Source organism: Suncus etruscus, chromosome 3 (genome assembly GCF_024139225.1).
Source record: "Suncus etruscus isolate mSunEtr1 chromosome 3, mSunEtr1.pri.cur, whole genome shotgun sequence".
NCBI classification, from domain to species: domain Eukaryota; kingdom Metazoa; phylum Chordata; class Mammalia; order Eulipotyphla; family Soricidae; genus Suncus; species Suncus etruscus.
In genome coordinates, this window is record NC_064850.1 from 11,247,719 (window position 1) to 11,273,830 (window position 26,112).

A 26,112-nucleotide genomic window follows, 5' to 3' on the forward strand; every position below is an offset into this window, starting at 1 on the left:
TTCATTTTGCTCAGCATAATAATCTCCATGTCCATCCATGTATAGGCAAAATACATGACATAACATCATTTTACCTAACAGCTGCTGTATTCCATTGGGTAGATGTACCACAGTTTCTGTAGCTACTCATCTGTTGTCAGGCACCAGTGTTGGTTTTTTTTTTTTACTTTCAGATTCAGGCTATCGTGAATTGCACTGTGATAAACATAGGAGTGCACAGAGCATTTATATATTGTGTTTTTGTGTTCCTAAAATATATACCTAGGAGTGGTATTGCTGAGTCAGATGGAAGCCCAATTTCTAATTTTTTTAAGGAATATTCATATTGCTTTCTAAAAAGACTAGACTAGACAGCATTTCCACCAGCAATGATTGAGTCACTTTCTCCTGCATCCATGCCAGGGATGTTCTTGTTCTTTGTGATGTGTGCCAGTCTCTGTGGTCTCAGATGATACCTCATTGTTGTTTGATTTACATCTTCCTGATAATTAATGATATGCAGCATTTTTTATTTGTGTTTTGGCCATCTATATTTCTTCTTTGAGGAAATGTCTGTTCATTTCTTCTCCCCATTTTTAGATGCAGTTAGATGTATGTACTTCAAAAGTTCTGCATGTACTTTAAATATCAGATATTAGTGCTTTATTAGATGTGTATTGGGTGAATAATTTATCTCATTCCACGGGTAACCTTTGTATCGTAGTCACTGTTTTCTTTGAAGTGCAGAAGTTTTCAGTGTAATGAATTTCTATTTGTTTTTCTTTGCTTCCACTTGCTTGGACAGTAGTATTTCCTCATTGAAGATACCTTTAGTCTCAATGTCATGGGGTATTCTGAATATGTTTTCTTCTATGTACTTTTATGGTTTCAGTTCTGATATCAGGATCTTTGATTTATTTTTGATTTGACCTTTGTGCTTGGTGTTAAGGAGAGGTCTGAGTTCACTTTTGGGGGGATATTCTGCACCGAATATTCCAACACCACTTCTTGAAGAGGCTTTCCTTGCTCCACTTTGAATTTTGCCCCATTCTCAAATAGTAATTGATTGTATATATAGGAGTTACTCTCTGAATACTCAAATCTATTCCATTAATCTGAGGGTCTGTCTTTATTCCAATACCATGCTGTTTTAATGAGTATTGCTTTGTAGTAAAATTTAGACTTGGGGAAAATGTTGCCTCCCATTTTTTTCTTTAGCTGTTTATGGATGATATAGTAGCTATTCTCTAGCTATTTATTGTTTCAAATGAATTTCAGAAGTATTTAATCCACTTAAAAGTATATCCTGGGTATCCTTAGAGGTGTTTATTAAATCTGTATAATTTCTATCTATTGATAAGATTTCTCTTATTCTAATTATTTTTGTAATCTGACAGTAGAACTTTGATAGTCCTGCTTATTAGAATAGTAATTATTTTCTCCATGGCTCTAGATAAATACTCTCTAAATTATCCCATTACCATAAAAGTTATCAGACCCAGACTAACTGAAATTATTGTCATTTTAATGAGGTTTATTTTTCCCAATCCATGATCAGGGTATATGTCCATTTCCTTGTATCCTTTATTTCTTGAAGCAATGTTTTGTTAGTTTTTCTTTATATAGGTCCTTCACCTCTTTAGTTGACTCCAAACTATTTGATTTTCTCTGGCTCAACTGTGAATGGGATTGTTTTTATGTTTTTTTCTTCTCTCTCATTATTTATATATAAAAAAGCCATGGATTTTTTTGCATATTAATTTTGTATCTGCCACTTTACTGTACAAATATATGTTCTTAAGCATTTTGGTAGAGTCTAAGATTTTCTAAATATAGTATCATGTCATCTGTAATCAGTGAGAGCTTGATTTCTTCCTTCCCTATTTGGATGCCCTTGGTATAATTTTTTTGCCTGATTGCTATGATAAATACTTCCAGTACTACCTTAATAGAAGTGACAAGAGGGATCAGCTTGTCTTGTGCAAGATCTTAGAGGAAAGGCTTTTTTTTGTTTGTTTGTTTGTTTTGGTTTTTGGTTTTTGATTTTTTGTTTTTGGTCACACCCAGCATCGCTCAGGGGTTCCTCCTGGCTCTATGCTCAGAAATCGCTCCTGGAAGGCTCAGGGGACCATATGGGATGCCGGGAGTTGAACCTCCATGCTATCTCTCTGGCCCCAGGAAAGGCTTTTAGTTTTATCCCATTGAGTATATTTGCCATGGGCTGTGGTAAATGGCCTTAAATTATATTGATAAAAGTTCCTTCCATTTTATCTTATTGAGACTTTTTTTTATCATGAATGGGTGTTGGACCTTGACAAATGTTTTCTCTGCATCTATTAATATGATCATCTGTATTCTGTAAGGCTTTCAATGAGTTTTTCTTTTCACCTATCAAATTTTTAAATCCTGTTGTTTCGTTTGAAGGTTTTGTTTTTTTGTTTTGTTTTGTTTTGTTTTGGGCCACACCATGACACTCAGGGCTTACTCTTGGCTATGTGCTCAGAAATTGCTCCTAGCTAGGGGGACCATATGGGATGCCCGGAGATCAAACCACGGTCCATCCTAGGTTAGCCGCGTACAAGGCAAACGCCTTACTGCTGCACCATCACTCCAGCCCCTGAAAGTTTTCTCATTTCTACTTTCATATCTTCTTGAGTCTTAGTTGTGATTTGTTCAGTTTTTTCCAGGATTAATTTGAGTTATTTGAACGTCCTCCACATTTCTTCTCTAAAGTCCTTATTGGAGAATCTATATAGGGTACTTGTTGGGTTTTCAGATCTACCATCTTTATTCTCTAAGAATGGTGGACTTCGGCTTTGTTTCCCCCATTGTCACCTTTGCAATGTGGTGTTCTTTACGTATTGTGCTGGGAATCATCTCCTTTAGCCAGTCCCCACCTCTGATATCTGTTCGTGGGGGGCATGGCTATCCTTTAACATTTTAATATGCCTACTTCAATGCATTTTCCCCAAAATAAAATCTGTAATACCAAAAGGAATTACAACCTACACTTTTGCTAATTCTGTCATTTTTGCTAATATTTCTCTTATTTCAATTATTTTTGTAATCTGATAGTAGAACTTTGGTGGTCCTGCTAATAATTATTTTCCGCATTACTCTAAATACTCTCTACATTACTCCATTACCATAAAAGTTATCAGAACCACACTAACTGAAAATAATAGAAAATAAAATACATTAAAATATCTAAAAGTAACTCTTCAGAGAAAAATCATGATTGTTTTGTAACTATAAATTTATAGAAGTACTTTCGGGGGCCAGAGAGATAGCATGAAGGTAGGGTGTTTCCCTTACATGCAGAAGGACAGTGGTTTGAATCCCCGCATCCCATATAGTCCCCCAAGCCTGCCAGAAGCGATTTCTGAGCATAGAGCCAGGAGGAACCCCTGAGCGCTGCTGGGTGTGACCAAAAAAAAAGCATGTTTTAGGACACAGTACCCTAAAACAGTATAAGGAAATTTTGATTTTATTATTTTAGTTAATCAATAAGAATATAAACTTGAAAGTCATTTAACTATGCTTTTATTCATTCTTTTACCTTATAAAAATAATGTGATTATATTTATAAGTATATTTTCCTTATACATATTTTTGAAATGATATGGCATTGAAAATTATTTCTAGGCCCATAAAGACATTACAGTAGTTGAAAATGCCTTGCATTACCAGTACAACCCTTGAGGCCCCTTGAGCACAGCTAAGTAGGATTTAGAGGCCCTAAGCATCGATACGGTGACAGTCCTGCATTCTTAGGACCCCTCACATTGACCCAATAATTCAGTTGGCTGAAAATCATTAGCAGTGGCCACTATACCATATGAGCATCATCTAGGAACCCACCACTCTTTAAAAAAGTTTTATTTTATATCTTTAGGATCTTTCTATGCAAAAAGTATATAAATTCCAGTTGTGTTAGCATTGTTCTCTTTCACCTAAAATTAAGGATGTTATCTTGCTTTCTGCATTTTTTAATCAGAACTTCAGATAAACCATAATCATAGCATTTTACTGGAATACCACTGGGAATTTTAGTAAATAGAATAATTCATATTCCAATAGAATGTTTTTTATTTGATGATTAAAAAAACTGTAAAAACTCAAATAGTAAAAACTTCTGTTTTCTTGTAGTTAATTTGTTTCTATATCTAGTATTGTGAATCTATTACATTAGGTTGAAATCCCTTGAGTCATTAGGCAAGAACAAGGCTTTTGTTTTTCCCAGAACTTTTATATTAGTGTTAAATAAAATAATAACTTCAGACATGTTTACCATATACTTTGGTATATATGTATATATATACCATATACTGTCCATCTGACAGACATGTAAATATTGATAGGTGCTTTAATTTATAATTTAATCATAATTTATAATATAATTATAAAGTCTTATAATCCTTAAATATAGTTTTATAATAATAATTTATAATTTGATTATAAAGTTTTATAATCCTTAAATCTAATATTCATAAAACATAAGACTCAAAACATTCGATGTTGATTGAATATTCACTTAAAACAAAAAAGAACAAAAAGAAAAAGAACAATAGTTATGACCAAAGAAATGAAACTATAGAGATAAACTTTGGTTTGGTTTGGTTTGATTTGGTTTGATTTTGGGCCACATCCTGCGCACTCGGGTTACTCCTGGCACTGGAGTCAGTAATTAGTCCTGGCAGGCTCAGGGAAACATAAGGGATACCAAACCCGGGTCAGCTGCATGTAAGGCAAATGCCCTAACCACTGTGCTATCACTCTGGCTACAAGATAAACATTTTAAATCATATTTTATGATGACTATTGTATAATTTCTTTTGATCTTGAGGTCATTGATCATGATCATAGTGCTTAGGAACAAAAATAATTTCTTATTGAGAGCAGGGCTTTTTGAACATCTTTCCTTACACCATTAGAACTATCTTTGATTTCGGTTCTACATTAATTGACTTATTAGCTACTTCGAATAAATAATATCATGGTATAGATTTTTTTGAATTTTTTAATATCTTTATTTAAGAACTATGGTTACAAACATGTTTGTTGTTGTGTTTCAGTCATAAAAAGTATACTATTTCATTAAATTGCAGTTACCTACAGTATTTTAGGCTACAAAGATCACTTATGTTCATTCAAAGCATCATTACTTGGAATAACTAAGGCATGGAGAGAACCAGAGTGTTACCAGGGAATAAATAAGTGAAGTAATGTCTTGTATATACATATATATATTTATCATGTATATATTTATAGAGTCATCTTTGACTTAGTAGCAGGGATACTGTTAGCAGCAAATTTTGTTGTCATGCAACTAACAGATTATAAAAGTCTGTATAATATAGTTTGTTGCACACCTATGTTAAAGTTGTATGCAGTCTATCCTTGACCAAAACATTGTTAAATGATACATTACTACATATAATTAAATATTATTTTATCATTAAAAAGAAGGAAAACTTAACCAGTTTCATTAATGATTTACTGTGAGGACATTTGCAAAATGAAAAAACTAGATAGCAAACAACAAAATAACTCAGAAGAAATTTAAGTTACCAATTAAAGATTGGTGAAAATGGGTGAAGGTGGTCAAGAAGTACAATAATATTAGTAAGTACTGTGATACTACTTACAACATGATAACTATAATTAACACTGTTGTGTGGCAAATTTGAAACTTGCTAAGGAATAAAGAGTAGTTCCAGAAGTAATGGATGTTGACATTTGCAACAAAAACTTGAGAATATTTAAAAATCAGTACACGCTAGACTTTAAACTTATGATGTGTTGAGTGTCAATTGTATCTCAATAAAATATAAAAATTAAGCAAAGGAATAGCTCTCCTCCTTTGTTTAAAGACCCCTAATCATAAGATAGAGATTAACTAACTGACTAATTTTTGCTTTTTGATTACGTCTCCAATATATTTTAATTATTCATTTTTTGTTATTGAGCACACCTGGCAGACTCACGTCTTAATGCTTAGGGATCACTATTGGCTTTGCTCCCGAACCACAAGTAATGCTAGAGATCAAGCCTAGGTAGGCTGCATGCAAGACAAATACCCTTCCTACCCACTGTCCTATCTGTCTGGCTCCTTCTCTTTAATATTGTGATCCCAAAGAAGTCTAAAGGGATATAAAACATTTTTACCCAAAAGCACACATTTTCTTGAGAAGCCATATTATATCTAAAACAACTGAAGCACTGACATTGTAATTTCATAATTCTTTCAAATAGCCGTTGTGATATTATCTAAATTGCCTGTTCTTCTCTGAATCACAGCATAGCATCTTCCGTACTTTGGGGGTGAGGGGGTCTGTGGCCAACAGGAAGTTTTGAGGCTTGAGAAAAATGAGAAAAGAAATAATTTTCCCTGAATGCTTTTAAGTTTGATCCTTAAACACAGTCTTTAAAAAAAAATTGTACTAGTGGGGCCAGAGAGATAGCACAGCATAGGTCATTTGCCTTGTATGAAGCAGAGCCAGGACAGACCTGTATTTGATTCTCAGCATCCCATATGATCCCCCAAGCCTGCCAGGAGTAACCCCCTGAGCGCAGCCAGGTGTGGCCCAAATACATACATACATACATACATACATACATACATACATACATACATACAAACAAACAAACAAAAAATTTTAAGTAGTTATTATAAGGATTTATTATAAGGATTTTTTCTGAAAAGTAACTAATGGCCTAAAATGGACCCTGAATAATAATGCTGAGGACTCTTATGAGGACAGATATAATTTATCAAGATAGTAATTTGTTTTTGTTTCATTCTTCAGTAGTAACCAGTAGCCTCTGTGCCATACATCCATTATCAGTCTTTGGAGAATAACAGTAACCTACTTTTTTTTTCAGTAATCATTTTTGACCAAGATATCCCAATGTAGTTATCAAATATGTAATATATTTCACTCAAAAAAAGTTTTAGGCCACGTAGGCTACTTTAATAATAATGTAGTGTAAAAAATTGAAATTATTGAGAATATTTAGTAAAATTTAAACAAAAAGAAATCATACATCATGCCTGTTGCATCTTATACCTGTTTATTATACTAAAACAGTACCATAGCCTTCAACTACAACATAGTTCTTAGTTCTCTCACAAGTTCTGTTTCTTTTCAAGTTTCACTATAAAAGCTGGTTACCACACTAGAAATGCTGTTATTCAGTGGAAATAAGATCCTGCTTGTCTAGATATGATAAGAAGGCCCTTTGAATTTCTATCCCTTTGACCTATTATGTCGTTGTCATATGAAAACTACCTAACAGTTTAATTCAGTTACCAAGGAATCCAGAGAATTCATTACAAAAAAGTCAAGTAATCTGGATGGCTAACAAAGAAAAATGAATAACAAAAAACTGCTCTGGTTGTATACTTCAGCTAATTTACATGTAAATAATAATCAGGTTTTATGTAATAGGTACATGCCATTAAATGATTAAGAATGCCATTAGGATTATGTTATGTTATATATGACTCTGAAGATAGCTTCAAAGATTAAAGTGCATGCTTTGCATATAGGAGCCCCAAGTTTGACCTCTAGAACCACCATATTTTCTTGAGCACTGCTGGGAGCACTGATTCCAAAAAAAAAGGAGGAAATGTAAATAGCATGTTTAAAAATAATCTTAAACATGGTAGTTTAGGGGGAAAAAAAGAATGCAGATAAAATGTATCCCACATTTTCTATGAATCTTCTCTAAGCCTAGGGTAGAAAAGCTCTTTGCATTATTTAACTGAGCATTGCTGTTTACAACACTGTTAATGATGATTTCTCATGCACATAATTCCAACAACTTGCCCATCACCAATGTACTCCTCACTCTCCCCAAGGGACCCAGCATGCCCCTTGAAAACTCCCTACTAAATTAGTCATGTAAATCAGTTTTCCCCCTTGTGTTGCCTTTAGCCTTTTGTTGTCACCTTGCTGTATGTCTTGCTGAGTCTCACATATGATAAATTCATTCTGTATCTATCCATTTCTTTCTAACTTTACATCTTCTATAGTCAAAAATCAAGAGCAGAAAATGTCTCTTTTGGATGACAGTATACTTCTAGAAGGTTCTTAATATTCTTAATTTCAAATCTTCTAAAATTTCATAATGAATTATAACTCTGGGAGACATGAATCCTAGGACACAATTTCGGAGCTGTATTACAATTCTAATTGTTGACAGTGCCTGATAATGTGCTATCCAGTTACATTACAGAATTATCTTTTCTCTAATATTTTTTCCAAAACACTAGATCTCTAAGGTTTAACTCAAACAAGGGTTATTTAGAAGGATGTTGAATAAATATTCTTATACCTTTTTATTACACTTAGTTTGTATATTACAGTTAGCTTATTGCTTACAATAATTAGGCATATCTGTTGTCAATAGTATGAAATTTAGAATCAAAGGGAATTCTTCCCAGCTATATGGATTGATCAATTATTACTAATTTTTGATGGCCCTAGCAGTATTTAATACATTACCTAAGCTATGGAAATTCAAGAGAGCTTAAGTGTTTCAGTAAAATGATCTGATCAAAATTATGTTTGGAGCTGCAAAGATTAGTGCAGGGATTAAGACATGCCTCACTCATAGCCAGCCTGCAGTTGTTGTTTGGCACCATTTGGTCTCCCAAGCATCACCAGTTGCATCCTTGGAGGTTAACAAGCACCCCTGGTTGTGATCTGGGAAGTGCTTGCAATCAATGCAGGGCCCTCAGTGCACCCTCAAGTACAATCAGCCCAGTTGATTGATATTCTCTAGGGTGTATACCTGGACAGCATTTGGAAGACTTCCCTGTCTCCTCACTCCCACACACAAAGAAAATTGTTTTTCCTCTCCATCTTTTCCATTGCTTGGGAGTTAAACAGACAGTAAAGTTTCTAGGTCGCAGACATTGCAATACTTTTTAGTAGTAAGCTAAGTAAAATGGACACCTACATGAGTAGGACACTGGTAAGAATTCTCCAGATTGGAAACATAAAAAAAAATAACTTCTGCTACTCTTAAATTGTACTTATCTGTCAACAAGAGACTTCAAGACATTCCAAGAATAAGCAATGACCAAGAAATCGTCAAAAGATACTGCAGAAGGTCTGGAGAGGTAGCATGGAGGTAGGGCATGTGCTTTGCATGCAGAAGGATGGTGGTTTGAATCCCGTATCCCATATGGTTCCCCAAGCCTGCCAGGAGCGATTTCTGAGCATAGAACCAGGAGTAACCTCTGAGTGCTGCTGGGTGTGACTCAAAAAAAAAAAAAAAAGATACTGCAGAAAATACTTTTATGAAACAATTTGGAGGTATCCTTTGCTAATTTAATATTTTTACCATGATTATGATGGTGATATAAATATTTAGTAAAATCTTTTTATCAGAATTTATTTTGTCCAGTGGCAAATTTGTTCTTTTGTTGTTGAATAGTTTTATGTAAAAATGTGTACGATTCCGTTTAAAGTCCATTGGTGCTAGCAAATAGGCAAACAATGCAAGTTTGTTTCACTACCACTTTTCTGCTGATTTCTTGAGTCTTATTTGGACAAACTGTAAAATAAAGACTGAATTATGAGTTATTTAAAAACAGAACAAAATGACTTTCTCTTTTGGAAAAATTAAGCGTTCCTTCAGAAGCAAGGAGCTGGAATAATAATTCATTTGAGTCACTACTAAAGTAGTTATTTCTCTTGGTTCTTTCCAAATTTACTCGGCATTACTCTCCTTTTTAAGCATCTCTTTTCTTCCAAATTTCTATACCTATTTTCAAAGACAAGCACATTAATCAAAATTATAATGAACTTTTAATTTAATTTCTCTTGGCTGGAGAGATAGTATAGCAGGTAAAGTACTTGTCTTGAACACAGCTGACCCAGGTTCAATTCCAGCATCACAAACAATCCCCAAGTCCTACCAGGAGTGATCCCTGAATATAGAACCAGGAGTAAGCCCTGATGATAACCAAGTGTGGCCCAAAAACTAATAATAATTTTCTCTTACATACTTATTTATGTGAAGACATTACTATTGTGTTTGAGATTATTACATAACAACAGAATTTAGTGGAATGCAGATGGCATAAGTATCCATAAAACTGAATATTAAATTAAAAACTCAGATATGTTAGTTATGCAAAGCTCATTTCTGTGAGGTTTTGCTATTTCAGTTTGATTTATAAAAATTTGCTTCTCTTCTTTTAATCAACTGATTATACTTTTTAAAGGTACTTCCACCTATATTCTAAGAAAAGTTTTCAGAAATTAAATTTAATTAAAAATTAGTATATAAAGTTGCTTTGTACTTATAATTCCATTTATATGATATCACCATGTTTTTATATATTTATATTACCCTACACAAATGTCAGATATTCTACTTTTATTGACATTTTAATGATGGTAATCTCAAATATTTTAACTAAACATGTCCACTCTGCTATCATATTTGATAAATATTATCTATAATATTTCACTCTTTAGTTTTACTAAGACTCCTTCATACTAAAATTATTGAAAGCCCCAACATTCTAATTTAAAGAAGAAATAAAAGGGGGCCGGAGCAGTGACGCAGTGGTAGGGCGTTTGCCTTGCATGTGGCTGACCTAGGATGGACCGCGGTTCAATCCCTTGGCATCCCGTATGGTCCCCCAAGCCAGGAGCGATTTCTGAGAGCATAAAGAGTAACCCCTCAGCATCAATGGGTGTACCCCCCCCCAAAAAAAGGAAGAAGAAATAAAGGGTTTTTGGGTATGGGCAGCCACATGTGGCATTGTGCTCAGTGGTTACTCCTGTCTCTTCACTCAGAAATCACTCCTGACAGGCTTCAGGGATCATTTGGGACACATGGAATCAAACCCAGGTCAGCTGCATCCAGGGCAAGGACCCTACTCTTTATACTGTCTCTCCAGCCCTCAAGAATAAAAGTCTTTAATGAGAAAAATATGTAATATAATAAACCCAGACTTGCAAATAAGCAGGGCACTGGACTGCAGAGATGGCTCAAATGCAAGGATTGATTGAGAAAATGGCAGGGCAGGTGATGACCTTCTTAGTGTATTTTGAAGGAAAAAAAGAGAAAGAAATATGCAAGTATTAAGCACCTATCCTCAATAGCTCATCATACAAAAGAAAACATGCTCTATCATAGAATTACCTATGTTTAAATCTTGATTTCTTTGCTTACTTGCTACCTGAACTTGGGCAACTATACAGTTTCCCGAGGATACTGTGGACAAGAGAGTCTTAGGATTTGTTGTGAGGATTAAACCATGAAATATTTGTTGAAAAAAATCATTCAGTGTTAACTGTTATCACTGCTAAATATTACTGTTTCTATTATTAATGCTTAAAGGCTCATCTCCTCCCAACTTCAACTAAAAATCTATAGCTGTTAGGATAACATATTAAGCCTTTAGAATTCATTAATCTTATGTTAATTTCTCAAATAATCTGGCTGTTACTTCTGTGCACTAAGGTTTGAGGTTTAATTGCTTGCATAGGTAATAAATTCACTGTAGTCTTTTATTTTAATAATTTAAGTGCTGTGATTACAAACATGTTCATAGTTGGATTTCAGTCATAAAAATAAAATGTATACCCCTTCACCAGTGCAACATTCCCACCACCAATGTTCCCCCATTTCCCTCCTTCCACACCTCCTGCCTGTCTTGGGACAAGCATTCTATTTCTCTAAGTATCATTGTCATGGTAGTTGTTTGTGTAGTTATTTCTCTAACTATGCTCACCATTTTTTTGTGGTAAGTTTTATATCATGGATTGGTCTTTCTGGCCCTCATTTCTATTATTTCTCAGTATTATTACCATGCAATCTTTTTTTTTCTTAAATCTCACAATTGAGTGAGATTTTTCTGTCTCTCTCCCTCTTTCTCATTTCACTCAGCGTAATAGTTTCCATCTATATATAGGCAAATTTCATGACTTCATTTTTCCTAGCAGCTGCATAGTATTCCGTTGTGTGTACGTAACAGTTTCTTTAGCCACTCATCTGTTGTAAAGCACCTGGGTTGTTACCAGATTCTGGCTATTGTAAATAGCACCGCTATGAACGTGGGAATTCAGAGGGCATTTTTTGTATTGTGTTTTTGTGTTGCTAGTGCATATCCTTAGAGGTGGTATTTAGTGCATATCCTTAGAGGTGGTATTTCTGGTTCATATAGGGGCTCAATTTCCAGAATTTTGAGGAATCTTCGTATTGTTTTCCAGAAAAGCTGGACTCTAGATGCCATTTCTACCAGCAATGAATAAGAGTTCCTTTCTCCCCAAATCCATGCCAACACTGGATGTTATTATTCTTAGTGATGTGTGCCAGTGTCTGTGGCATGAGAAGATACCACATTGTTGTTTTCATTTGTATATCCCTAATGATTAGTGATGTGGAACATTTTTTCATGTGCTTTATGCCCATCTGAATTTCTCCTTTGAGAAAGTGTTCATTTCTTCTCCCTATGTTTTTGATGGGGCTGGATGTTTTTTTCTTGTTAAGTTCTGTCAGTACCTTGTATATCTTAGATATTAGCCCCTTATCTAATGGGTATTGGATGAATAGTTTCTCCCATTCTGTGGGTGGCCACTTATAGTACTTTAATCTGGTGTGATTTGTACCTAATATTCATAATCTTAACATACAAGCAGGATTAGATAAAAGACAGCTGAGATCCAACTATATGTTACAAAGGTTGATTTGCTTAATTTGCATTCAGTTTTCTCCAGTTTGATCCCTAAAACCATACATGGTACCCTAAGTATCTCCAGGAGTAATCTGGCCTTCCAAAAAAAATCATGTTGTGAACTAAAAATGACTACATTTCTAAGATCTGAATTAAAGTTATATGTAAGAACAGAGATTAAATTGAAATGGCCAGATTATGAAAGTTAGCACAGAATTTTCTCTAGGTAATTCAAACTATCCCTTGAATAAAATAGAAAGGTTACTTTATAGTTAAAAATAAGAAATCATACCCCTCAGGAGAAATTAAGTAATGAAATTTTCCTATACATGAATGGACATGGAAACTATTATGCTTAGTGAAATAAGTCAGAGGGAGAGAGTTAGACACAAAATAATCTCACTCGTCTATGTGTTTTAAGAAAAACAAAAGGCATTATTGTAATAATGCCAGAGACGATAGAGATGAGGGCCAGAAGGACCGGCTTATGATATGTAGCTCATCACGAAGAGTGGTGAATGCAGTTAGAGAAATAACTACACAAACAACTGTGATAGCACAGTATGTAGGGCATTTGCCTTGCACACAGTCAACCCAGGTTTGATCCCCCAGAATCCCGAATATGGTCCCCTGAGCCTGCCAGGAGTGATTTCTGAGCACAGAGCCAGGAGTAACCTCTGAGTGCTGCCAGGTGTGCCCCCCCCCAAAAAAAATAGTAAAATAAAATAAAAAATAAATTATAGCACTTTTATCAGCAAAAATTAATTCCAACTTTTAAACCTGGATCACAATACAGAATGAATTAAATTATTTCTTCCTGCAACAGACATTAAAACTTCCATCTATATTTATCAGTATCATACATTCAACATTCACATTTGCCTCATTTCTATATGGCCATCTGTTTTAGGTTTGGTTTGGTTTTGATTATTAGGCCACACCCAGCTGCATTAAGGGCTTACTCTGGACTGCGCTCAGAAATCACTCCTATCAGGCTCAGGAACCATCTGAGATGGCTGAAATTGAACCCAGGTGAGCTGCATACAAGGCAAATTCCCTACTTGCTATGCTATCTCTCTGTTAAGAGTGCTTAAACACATTTAGAATGCTTTTCATCTTATTAAAATAATGTTTTAATAATCTAACATTAAAATTAGTATAATGAGTGGGTATTCTGGAAATTGAACCTTTATATGCTTATATAAATGAAAAGCCATATCATAAGAAAGATTAATATAAATAGCAATTTTTTTGTTTTGGTTTGATTTGATTTTTTGATTTTTGGGTCACACCTGGCAGTGCTCAGGCTCTACGCTCAGAAATCGCTCCTGGCAGACTCGGGGGACCATATGGGATGCAGGGATTCAAACCACCATCCTTCTGCATGCAAGGCAAATGTCCTACCTCCATGCTACCTCCAGCCCCTAGAAATAGCAATTTTATGGACTGGTGAAATTCCTCATAGTTGAGATGATTTCGCACTTTTCCTAGTTCTTCTGCCAGAGCATTATAAAGATTAATTGACATTTAGAAATAAAAGATATTTGTCCAAATATAGTATAAAATGTGCATGTGTAAAGGATGTTTTACATTATGTACTCAATTATGAACAACTTTGTGGGGTTTGTTTTGGTTTGGTTTTGATTTTTGGACTTCACCTGGTGGCTTTCTGCTCAGAACTCGCTCCTAGCAGGTATCGAGGACCATATGAGATGCCGGGATAGGAACCACCATTGGTCCTGGATTGGCCACTTGCAAGGCAAAAGCCCTACCACTGTGCTATCTCTCCAGCCCCCTCAATTATGAACAACTTTGTAAATAAAATAAAATAAAATAATTGCTACCTGAAAAAAAAGACAGTGCATTATTATTTCTAAGGAGCATTTACATTTTCTCTCAAAAATTTTAGTGCTTAACTTTTTTCATGCTTAACTTTTAAAAATCAGCCAAAATATTGACCCTGTTTTGTATCCCATCATGCATGGGACTCAACTTTTCATTTCAACAGCTTTTTCTATTGTTAGATATCCTACATTTTACTCTATATGCGCGCGCATGTGCGCACGTACACACACACGCACACCTAAATTCCTTTCTCACACACACACACACACACACACATACACCCCTAAATCCCTTTCTCAAGTATCCCTTTGAGTTTCAGTCATACTATAACATACTTTATTCACCAGTGCACATTTCCCACCACCATGTCCCCAGTTTCCCTCCCCCTAGCTGCTTCTGGAGCAGAAATTTTCTTCTCGCTCTCTTTCAGTCTCTCGTTCTTTCATCTACTCGTTCACTCTTTTTCCCCCTTTTAGACAGTGTGGTGTACAATACTGTTACTAAAGGGTTATATGCTATCATTTTATCTCCTTTCAGCACCCAATTCTTGTCCAGAGTGGTTATTTCCAACCATCATTGTCATAGTTCTCCCTTCTCTGCCTAACTACACTTCCATGCTATTTGTGTCAAGCTTCTTACCATGTAATGGTCCTCCTGACCCTCCTAGCTCTCTGGTCTCTATTGTCTCTGGATACTTTTACTGTACTATATTTTTTGTATTCCATAAATGTTTGCAATCATTCTGTGTCTGTCCCTATCTATCTGACTCATTTTGTTCATCATAGTACTCCATATCTATTCACTTAGAAGCAAATTTTATGACTTAATTTTTCTAATAGCTGTGTAGTTATTCCATTGTTCATTGGTCCTCAAACTATGTCCCGTGGGCCACATATTGTATTTATTCCCATTTTGTTTCTTCACTTCTAAATAAGATATATGCAGTGTGCATAGAAATTTGTTCATAATTTTTGTTTTTACTATAATCTGGCCCTCCAACAGTCTGAAGGACAGTGAACTGGCCCCCTGTTTAAAAAGTTTGAGGACCCCTAGTAGATGCACCACAGTTTCTTTATTCACTAATCTGTTCTCAGGCACTTGGATTGCTCCCAAAGTCTATCTATTGTGTATAGTGCTGAGAAGTACATAGGAATGCAAAGAACTTTTTTTTTTTGGGGGGGGGGGGGATTGGATTACACCTGGCAACATTCAGGGATTACTCCTGGCTCTGTGCTCAGAAATCTCTCCTGGCAGGCTCAGGGGACCATATGGGATGCCAGATTTGAACCACTGTTTGTGCTGGATCATTGTGTGCAAGGCAAACACCCTGCCACTGTGCTATCTCTTGCTATTTCTCTGGCCCTTTTTGTTGGGGGGGGGTACAAAGAACTTTTTTAAATTCTGTGTTTGGTCTTCTAGGGTATTTAATCCTGAGAAAAGGGTAAGACCTTTTTTTTTTTTTGAGAAAGGTTAAAACTAAAAATGTATGAGTTTTAATTAATCTTAATCCTTTAGAGTGGGATTAATCTTAATTTTTGAAAGAGATTTTTAAGTCCTAGAAATGGTATTGCTGGGTCATATGGAAGCTCAATTTCTAGTTTTATGCAGAATATCCATACTGTTTTCCAAAAGGGCTGTTTATCAGTCAACATTCCTACCAGCAGTGACAGAGTTCTTTTCTCCCTGCATCTGCCCCTGCACTGGTTGTTCTTGTTCTTTATGATGTGTCTCAGTCTTTGTGATGTGTGAGATGGTACCTCATTGTTGTTTTGATTTGTACCTCCCTGATAACTAATGATTTGGAGCATTTTTTCTTTATTTAAACATCTTAATTACAAATATGATTGTGATTAGATTTCAGTCATGTAAAGAACACCCCACTTCACCAGTGCAACATTCCCACCACCAATGTCCAAAGTCTCCCTCCATCCCACTCCACCCCCACCTGTACTCTAGACAGGCTTTCCAGTTCCCTCATTCATTCACATGATTATCGTAATTCTCAATATAGTTATTATTATAACTGCACTCACCACTCTTTGTGGTGAGCTTCATGAAGTGAGCTGAAAGTTCCAGCCCTCCTCTCATTGTCTCTGAGGATTGTTGCAAAAATGACTTTTATTTTACTTAAAACCCATAGATGAGTGAGACTATTCTGTGTGTCTCTCTCTCCCTCTGAATTATTTCACTCAGCATGATAGACTCCATGTACATCCATGTATAGGAAAATTTCATGACTTCATCTCTCCTGACAGCTGCATAATATTCCATTTCTGACCATTGGTAATTCTTCTGTGAAGAAATATCTGTTAATTTCTTTTTTATAGTTTTGAATGCAGTTAGATGTTTTTTTCTTGCTAAGCTTTATCAGTACCTTGAATATTTTGGATATTGACCAATAAATATCTTTATCAGATAACCCTTTATTAGATGGGTATTGGGTGAATAGCTTATAGGATCCATTCTTTGGATAGTCACTTTCTTTAGAGGTTCAGAAGCTTCTTAGTTTAATGTATTCCCACAATATTTATCTTTGTCTTTCTAAATTGGCTCACACAAAACCCTTGAGCATCTCCCGTTTGTTTTAAATGAACCATAATAAGTTGTTCTATGGTTAAATAGTATTCCATTGTTTTCTTGTTTATATTTTTGCTTTATATTTTTAAATATTTATTGTTGTACCAAATTTTATTAGTTTTATCCTTCCCAGTTTTTATTCAAGTGCCCCAATTTACCATACTGTTAAAATAGTTTCAGGCGTGCAGTGTTCCAACTCCACACCCACTACCAGTAGCAGCGTTGCTCCATCAGTGTCTCTCCCTCCTCACCCCTATGCTTTTGAGACTTGTTATTCCATTTATTTATTAGTTATTAAAATGTAGGCCACATGTTTATAGTAATGTTAATACTTATGATTTTGATGTACACAATTTTGTTGCCTCACCCCCACAAAAGTGCCCACAACCCCTCTGCAAATGTGTTCATTCCAGTGTACTTGTTGTTTGATCATTTTGTATCTTTCATTCCTGGTCTTGTTGCCTTATATAACAAAGATAAATGTGATTATGCGGTAGTTGTCTTTAACCCTCTGATTTACTTCACTTAGTATGATACCCTAAGGTTCTGTCCAAGTTACTGTTATCTGCAGGATTTCATTTCTTATGACTGCATAGTATGCCATTGCATGCATATATACTGCAACTTCTTTACTCATTTGTCATTGGATTTTTTGGTTTATCTTAGTAAGTGTCATAATTTCTATTAAGCACAGAAATGAATATAGTATTTATGATATAGGTGCCAAGAAGTGAGATTTCTAGGTCACATAGAAATTCTATTCTTATTTTTTGAAAGATCTCCATATTGTTTTCCTAGAGATTGATGCAGATATTCTTACCAATCATGCATGAGAGTTCCTTTTTTACCACATCCTCACAAAAACTGATTTCCTAGTCTTTTTGATATATACAATTCTCACTGACTTGCAATATATCAGTGTTTTGATTTGTATTTCTTCAACAGTAAGTGAGGTGTAAACACCTAAATACTAGTTAATTTACTATCTGTCTTCTTTGAGATAATGTCTGTTCATCTTTCCTTCAACATATTATGCCAAAAATATTTTTGACATTAAATATACACATTTTAACCAATCATCTACCCATAAAATAGTTCAGTTATTTCTCCAGAGCTCATTGCTCTTCTATGTTAAATGATAAACCAGAAAGAGAGAATATTGTCCACTGAAAATCCCTTACTTATAAATTTAGATAATTTGTGTCATTCTCTTATATCTTATATGGTTTCTATGGAAAAGTTCATGTTTGGGGCCAGAGAGAGAGCATAGCGGGGCGATTTCTGAGCATAGAGCCAGGAGTAGCCACTGAGCATTGCCGGTGTGACCCAAAAAAACAAAAAACGAAAACCAAAAACAAAAGTTCATGTTTATCTCATCATGATTTCCTCATATGTTTTTCCTAGATACCATGTTCTTTCTTCGTTTAGTTTTTTAACACTTTATCAGTATGTATGTTTATTTTGTTTCAAACTCTTTTAATTTTTATTTGAATATTTAGTTACTTCAATTAGTGAAGTTTTCATCTATTTTGTTTTCTTTTTTTTTTTTTTTTTTTTTTTTTTGGTTTTTGGGCCACACCCGGCATTGCTTAGGGGTTACTCCTGGCTGTCTGCTCAGAAATAGCTCCTGGCAGGCACGGGGGACCATATGGGACACCGGGATTCGAACCAACCGCCTTTGGTCCTGGATCGGCTGCTTGCAAGGCAAACACCGCTGTGCTATCTCTCCGGGCCCATTTATTTTGTTTTCAAACAGAGTTTCTAACCCTTTATTCTTTGCTCTATGTAAATTGATAATAAAAATTATACAAAGAGATCTGTAAAGACAGTTCCTATCTGACCATGAGAAATAAACTACTTTTCATCAGTTGGATCTTAGAATTTTTCTATAGATCATTGCTTCCTGATCTCAGATTACTTGTAAATATCTGCCTACAGTTTTGCTTGCACTGTTTTTATTTAATCATTAAAGTAGGTAGTATAAATTAGGTATTGAAGAAATCTAACTTTCCATTTCCTTGGCTACTTGACTTTAGCTAAGCCAAATCATCAAAATTATTTTTCCTACTGCATTGATTCTTTCACCAATTCTTAATAAAAAGATAAAGAAAGAAGAAATCTTAATTTTAAGATTATAGCTAATACTTGCTCTCTTTTTAAAAATGGACAACTCTATTAAAATAACATTGAGATTATTGACCAAAATAACATTTGCCACAATATGTAATATTTTTCTGTACAGGACAGCTTCTTTATATTTCACCTAACCAAAAATTAAGCATTTAGAAACTCATTCAACATGGGCACGAGCAACTTAAGTACCTGTAACACATGCACTGACAACACATGTACATCCTTCCTGTTTGAGTTAGTTTATTACACTTTTCTCAAACTTCCTCCCATCCAAGTCTAATGCAAGGGTAGTTAGATAAGTTTCTTTACAGGCTCATAGTGACTGTACCTCAACCACTAAAGTGCCCCATACAATTTACTAATGTCCTATTTTTGTAAAAAAACAAACAAACAAACAAAAAACTTCCTTTTGAATTTTATGGACCACTCAATGAAAACTGACCGTTAGTGTGTCTTTTATTTTATAGAAAAACTTTAATCTTCTGTATGATTTTTCTGTGGAACTCAGCATCAAGAAGAGTTGGTAGTATGGGGCAGATGATATCTAGATCCTTTTTATCCCTGATTGAGTTATATAATAGTCCAAGATAGTTATCTCTTAACTAGCATAAAGTGTTCTGAAGCTACTTGTAAGTGACTAGTATGTTAATGTCATTAAAAAATGATTTATATGGGGCCGGAGCAATGGCACAATATAGGGTGTTTGCCTTGCATGCGGCTGACCCAGGATGGACCACAGTTCGACTCCCCCGGAGTCCCATATGGTCTTTCATGCCAGGAGGGATTTCTAAGCACATAGCCAGGAGTAAACCCCTGAGTGTCACTGGGTATGGCCCAAAATCAAAAAAAAAAGAAAACAAAAAAGTTTATATGTAGATTTCTTTAAGAATGGAAACAGGGCCCGGAGAGATAGCACAGTGGCGTTTGCCTTGCAAGCAGCTGATCCTGGACCAAAGGTGGTTGGTTTGAATCCCAGTGTCCCATATGGTCCCCTGTGCCTGCCAGGAGCTATTTCTGAGCAGACAGCCAGGAGTAACCCCTGAGCAACGCCGGGTGTGGCCCAAAAACCAAAAAAAAAAAAAAAAAAAAAAAAAAAAAGAATGGAAACAAACTAAAAATGGGAAAATAATTTAAAGGGCTAGAAAAATTGCAGATAATTCAATTCATAGTCTCAGTACTACCTGGATGGTCATATGAGAAACCAGTGGTGTATAGCCCCAAACCACTGAGTGTGGACCCCAAAACAAAACAAAACACAGTTTTGAATAAAGCTCTTGTCCTGAAAAAAAAACATATGGACTGAAATTACAGACCCAAATTACCAAAGTGGGGAGATTGAAAAGAAGGGAATCCAGTGGAATATGATGCAGAGATGTTTAAGATTTTGTTGGAAATGTTATATTAAATTTTCATATTTATGTCCAAGTGTATGTTGGATGATTTATAAGTTTAATATTAACATATCTTTTTCCTTATCATTATTGATGAACTGTGATACAGCAATAAAATACAGCAAAAGATAGTTTCATGCATACCTCATTCCAACACCACTCACACCTAGAGTACCTGCTTTCCTACATCAATATCCCAAATACAACTCTCTTCCATACTTCTTCCTTCTTGCCCCATAAATTCAGTTCTACAAATTAATACACCAGTTCTCTGTCTTTGACTATTTGTTACTTCATAATCGTGTATCTCTATATTGCACATATGAAAAAAAATTATTCTGAATCTTTCATTTTTCTTCTGATGTCACTCAGCCTGATACCTCTCAGTTTTATCCACATAACAATAAGTCACAGAACTTTATCCTTTTTATAGCTGCAGAGTATTCTATTGTGTATCTATCCTACAACTTCTTAATTCACTCATTCATAGACATTTATGTTGTAGTTAGTATCTTGGCTGTTATACAAAGTGCTACAATAGTGCATATAGTATGTACAAATATAAATATATAGTTAGCCTTTCAAGTTAGTATTTTTATGTTTGAGGGAGATAGATAACCAATAAATGGTATTGCTGAGTCATATGAGAATATCATTTTGACTTTTTTTAAAAAAAAGGTCCATATTGCTTTCCATAAAAGTTGGACCAGATGACATTCCTACCAACAGTTCCTTTCTTGTCATATCCTGCCATATCCAACCCTATGATATATGCCATTCTCAGTGACATGAAATATCTTTTTCTATTATGCATTTCTCAATAAGTGATGATGAGCATTTTTGTGTGCCTACTCACCATTTGTATGTCTTTTTGAAGGCTGTATCTGTTCCACTTCTCTTTCCATTTTTGTTGGATGGGGTTATTTTATTTTATTTTATTTTTGGTTTTGGGGCCACACCCAGTGACACTGAGGGGTTACTCCTGGCTATGCACTCAGAAATCGCTCCTGGCTTGGGGGACCATATGGGATGCCTGAAGATTGAACCGCAGTCCATCCTACGCTAGCACTTGCAAGGCAGACACCTTATCTCTAGCGCCACCTTCTCGGCCCCTGGATGGGGTTATGGAATGTTTGTTGTTGATGGGCTTTAGAAGTGCTCTGCATTCTCCCCTCATCTGGTGTATGGAGTACAAATATTTTCTTCCATTTAATGCAATATCTTTGTATTTTAGCTTGACTTTCTTTTGCATGAAAAAAAAAACATTTTTATTATATGTAGTCCCTATTGATTCTTTTGTTTATATCACAGTGTTTTTATTTTTACTGTTTGCCTCTGTAGTCAGCTCTTTGAAGATAACGCTAAAGGTCCTTTACCTGGAGAGTTCTACCTCTGTGTTTTCTTCATTTTATTTTATATCTTTATAATTAACTTTTGTGAATGGTTTGAGATATGATTCTGTTTCATTTTTTTAATGTGTGGCTATTCAGTTTTCCCAGTACCATTGGTTGGAGACTTTCCTTTCTCTACATCTTAAATATAGCACCTTTAGGGCCCGGAGAGATAGCACAGTGGTGTTTGCCTTGCAAGCAGCCGATCCAGGACCAAAGGTGGTTGGTTGGTTCGAATCCCGGTGTCCCATATGGTCCCCCGTGCCTTCCAGGAGCTATTTCTGAGCAGACAGCCAGGAGTAACCCTGAGCAACGCGGGGTGTGGCCCAAAAACCAAAATATATATATATATATATATATATATATATATATATATATATATATATATATATATATATAGCACCTTTATCATAGCTATCTATAAATATAAGGGATTATCTCAGGATGCTCAATGGTCTGCAAGTCAATCTTTATTCTAGTACCTTGTACTTTTATTATTGATTTATAATACATTTATGGTGGCAGGGGCATAAAAGAAGAGCATGAGTGGCCTGCACAATGATGCTCAGGGCTTTCTTCTGGCTGTGAGTTCAGGATCACTCCCAGAGGCTAAGGGTACCATGTAGGTGCTGGGATCAAATTTAGGTCAGCTGCATGCAACTTATCCACTCTTGCTCCAGGAACAACTATAGGTCACGAAATGCAATACCTCTGATTTTTCCCCTTTGAATTGCTTTGGCTATTTAGTGAGTTTTCTAGTTGCATACAGAGTTTACTAGTATTTTGTTCAAATTCTTAAAACATGTCCTTGGAATTTTTATGGAGTTTGCATTGAATCTCAATAATGATTTAGGTGGAAGGTTATTTGGACATTGATTCTTCTAGTCCATGTGCAGGGAATTTGGGAGGTGAGGGGAAAGGAGGTTATACCCTACAATGTCCAGGACTTACTTAAGCTCTATGCTAAGGTTCATTCCTATGTGGGATCAGAGATAGGATGTGCCTGAAATTCAGCCCAGGTTGGCTGCATGAAAGGAAGCACTTTTCCCTATTGTACCTACCATCTTGTACATTACCCTTTTAATTTCCTGTCTTTCATTTAGCAGTGATTTAAAGTTGTCAGTAGATAAAAAAATAAAGAGCCCTCTTTGTTAAATTGATTCCTAGATATTTGATTTTTTTTCTTTTTTTTTTCTTTTTGGTTTTTTTCTTTTTTCTTTTTTTTATTTCTTGATATTTGATATTTTTAACACTTTATTTTTCTAGTTCATTATTTGCATAAAGAAATGTCATGGATTTTTGTGTGTTAATTTTGTAGCTATTACCTTACTATCTATATTTAGTTTATTGTTTCTATGAGTTTTTGGTAGTATCTTTAGTATCTGTGTATATTATTTTATCTACAAATAGTGATTAGTTTAGATTTTCTTTACAATTGGTATCTTTAGGGTTTTTTTGTCTGTGTAAAGACTTTCAAATAGTTTATAGTTTGTATCCCTTTTTGCTGCTTGTTGTGGTATAGATTTTCAAAATTGTTGAATAGAGTGGACATCCTTGTCTTATGCCTGATCTCAGGGGAAAGACTCAGCTTTTCATTACGAAGCATGATTTGGCTGTAGATTAATTGTAGGTAATTGTTACTATATAGGCCATATTTCTTAAATCCCTATTTTTCTGAGGTTTTTTTGTGAATGGATGTTGAATCTTTTCAAAATACTTTTCTGTATCAGTGGGCTTAATCATATGATCGCTATCATTCCTTTTGTTGATATGGTGTATTAACTGATTTGCATATTTTGAACTATCCTTGCATCCCAAGAATGAAATCCACTTGATAAATTGCTGTACTCAGTTTGCTAAGATTTTGCTTAGGATCGTTGCATCATTGTTCTTCACAAATATTGATCTATCATTTTATATTTTAGAAGTAACACTGTCTGCTTTTGTTATTAGGGTAGTATTGACTTCAGAAAATCTATCAGGGAAAATCTCTGTTTCCGTGACATTTTGAATAAATTTGAGAAGTATGGTATTAAGTCCTCCTTGAAGTTTTGGTTGAATTCACCATTGAACCGACTTTTGTTCTTGGGCAGATTTTTTATTATTTTTGTTTTTCTACTTGTGATTAGTTTTTCAACTTCCTCTTGATTCAGTCTTGGAAGTTTGTATGATTCTAGTAAGGTTTCCATTTCTTACAGATTCTCAAGCTTGTTTGTAGTGACCTCTTGTGTTTTTATTTTAGTAGTTCTGAGGTATTTGTTGTAATTTCTACTATTTTATAGAGATAGATATTCTTATGTCAGCGGTTTGGATGACATTAATCAGGAGTTAAAGATAGAGTTTTGGGTTGAAGAAATATAAAATTAAGAGTTTAGTGTATGGATGATAATAATGACATGGAACCAAGTAAGATTAGTGGTTATGAGTAGCTAAATAATTGTAATATTGTCCTATAACAAGAAAGAAAAATGTGAAATCCTAAATTAATAAATTCAGATTCAAGTATTTCATTTTACTAATCAGTTCATTGAGTCTTCAACATTTGCTTTAGTGGTTAAAATGTGGACTTTGAAGCCAAAACTATGTTTGAATTCTGGCTCTTCTTTTATTAGCTCTGTGATTTCCACCTAGATATGTAATATGTCTAGACTCTTTGACCATATCTATAAAGAAGTGTAATTATTATGCCTTCTATTAATATTTTGGAGATAACTTTGTTATATTAAAGTAGTGCTAAAGGGCCGGGCGGTGGCGCTGAAGGTAAGGTGCCTGCCTTGCCTGCGCTAGCCTAGGATGGACCGCGGTTCGATCCCCCGGCGTCCCATATGGTCCCCCAAGAAGCCAGGAGCAACTTCTGAGCGCATAGCCAGGAGTAACCCCTGAGCGTCACAGGGTGTGGCCCAAAAAAACAAAAAAATAAATAAATAAATAAATAAAGTAGTGCTAGAACATATATTAAGCATTCAGTAAAGGATTAGACAATATCATTAATTTTCACTGTCTTGACAGATGATGTTGCATTGCTAACTTAATGTTTCTCTTATTATATTTTGAAATAAGAAAATTTCTCACCTTGTAATTTTCATTTTGAGACATAAAAATTTAGAATTATTGAATTTTTAGTCATTTCTCCTTTTTATCTATGCTTCACCATCATACTCTTAGTTAATTGTCTTCTTTCTTTAGGTCACAGTGCTGTTGATATCACCAAGGTGGCTAGAAGACACCGCATGTCTCCTTTTCCTCTAACATCTATGGACAAAGCCTTCATCACAGTCCTGGAGATGACTCCGGTGCTTGGAACAGAAATCATCAACTATCGAGGTACTTTTATTTTTGAATTTACTTTTTTGGTTCACTGTGAATTACATACACAGTTACAGTTATTCAGGATTAGAGTTTCAGGCTTACTGTGTTCCAACATCAGTCTTCAGTGTTTATGTCCCTCAACCAATATTTCTATTATATTTAGCCATTGCCTTTTCTTTCTCTTTTTTTCCCAAATAAGATTCACACTTTCATAAAGTCAACACATAGTTTTCCCAAAAGAGAACACTCATTTGCCATTATCACAATTATTATCATCATTTTTACTTCTCTTTCCACACAGCTTTTAAGATTAGTTTTCATAAATATTCTTTTGCATAAAGAATGGAAAAATCAAGTCTTTCACCTGCCAATCAAAATAAGTAATGAGAGTGCATATCAATAAATGAAGATAATAGTTCAGTCAGAGTCTGCGTGACGTTCTTTATGGGTGAAATGGGAGTACCATATTTTCCGGCATATAAGACGACACCCTAATTTTGCAGTTAAAACATAGGTTTAGGCCTATATTCACTGTATCAGACAGAACGTTCCTGTGCTTCAACTGTATGTACCACAGTGAGCTAATCCCAACAAACAAAGTTTCAAAGGTTCTGCTGTCATAGACTTCCTCTCTGACTCTGGCCAATCTGAGCAAACTTTTGACAGTGTAGATTCGGGTCCAGAACAGTGTCTAATTTGCATGCATCAAAAGCCTGCTTGGATTGGCTGAGTGAGAGAGGCGGTCCGAGCAGCCTTGCAGTGATTGGTGCAGGATCGAGTTGGA

At 35.1% G+C, this 26,112-nt stretch overlaps 1 protein-coding gene across 13 annotated transcripts in view; it reads left to right on the forward strand.

Annotated features, from left to right (window-relative positions):
• Window positions 1-26,112, forward strand: part of GPHN (gephyrin) — a 398,145-nt gene that overhangs the window by 266,181 nt on the left and 105,852 nt on the right. For all 13 annotated transcript variants that reach the window (XM_049770336.1, XM_049770338.1, XM_049770337.1 and 10 more), the window contains one exon: window positions 25,206-25,343. In XM_049770336.1, coding sequence (XP_049626293.1) covers window positions 25,206-25,343 — 138 coding nt within the window. The remainder of the gene's footprint in view (window positions 1-25,205; window positions 25,344-26,112) is intronic.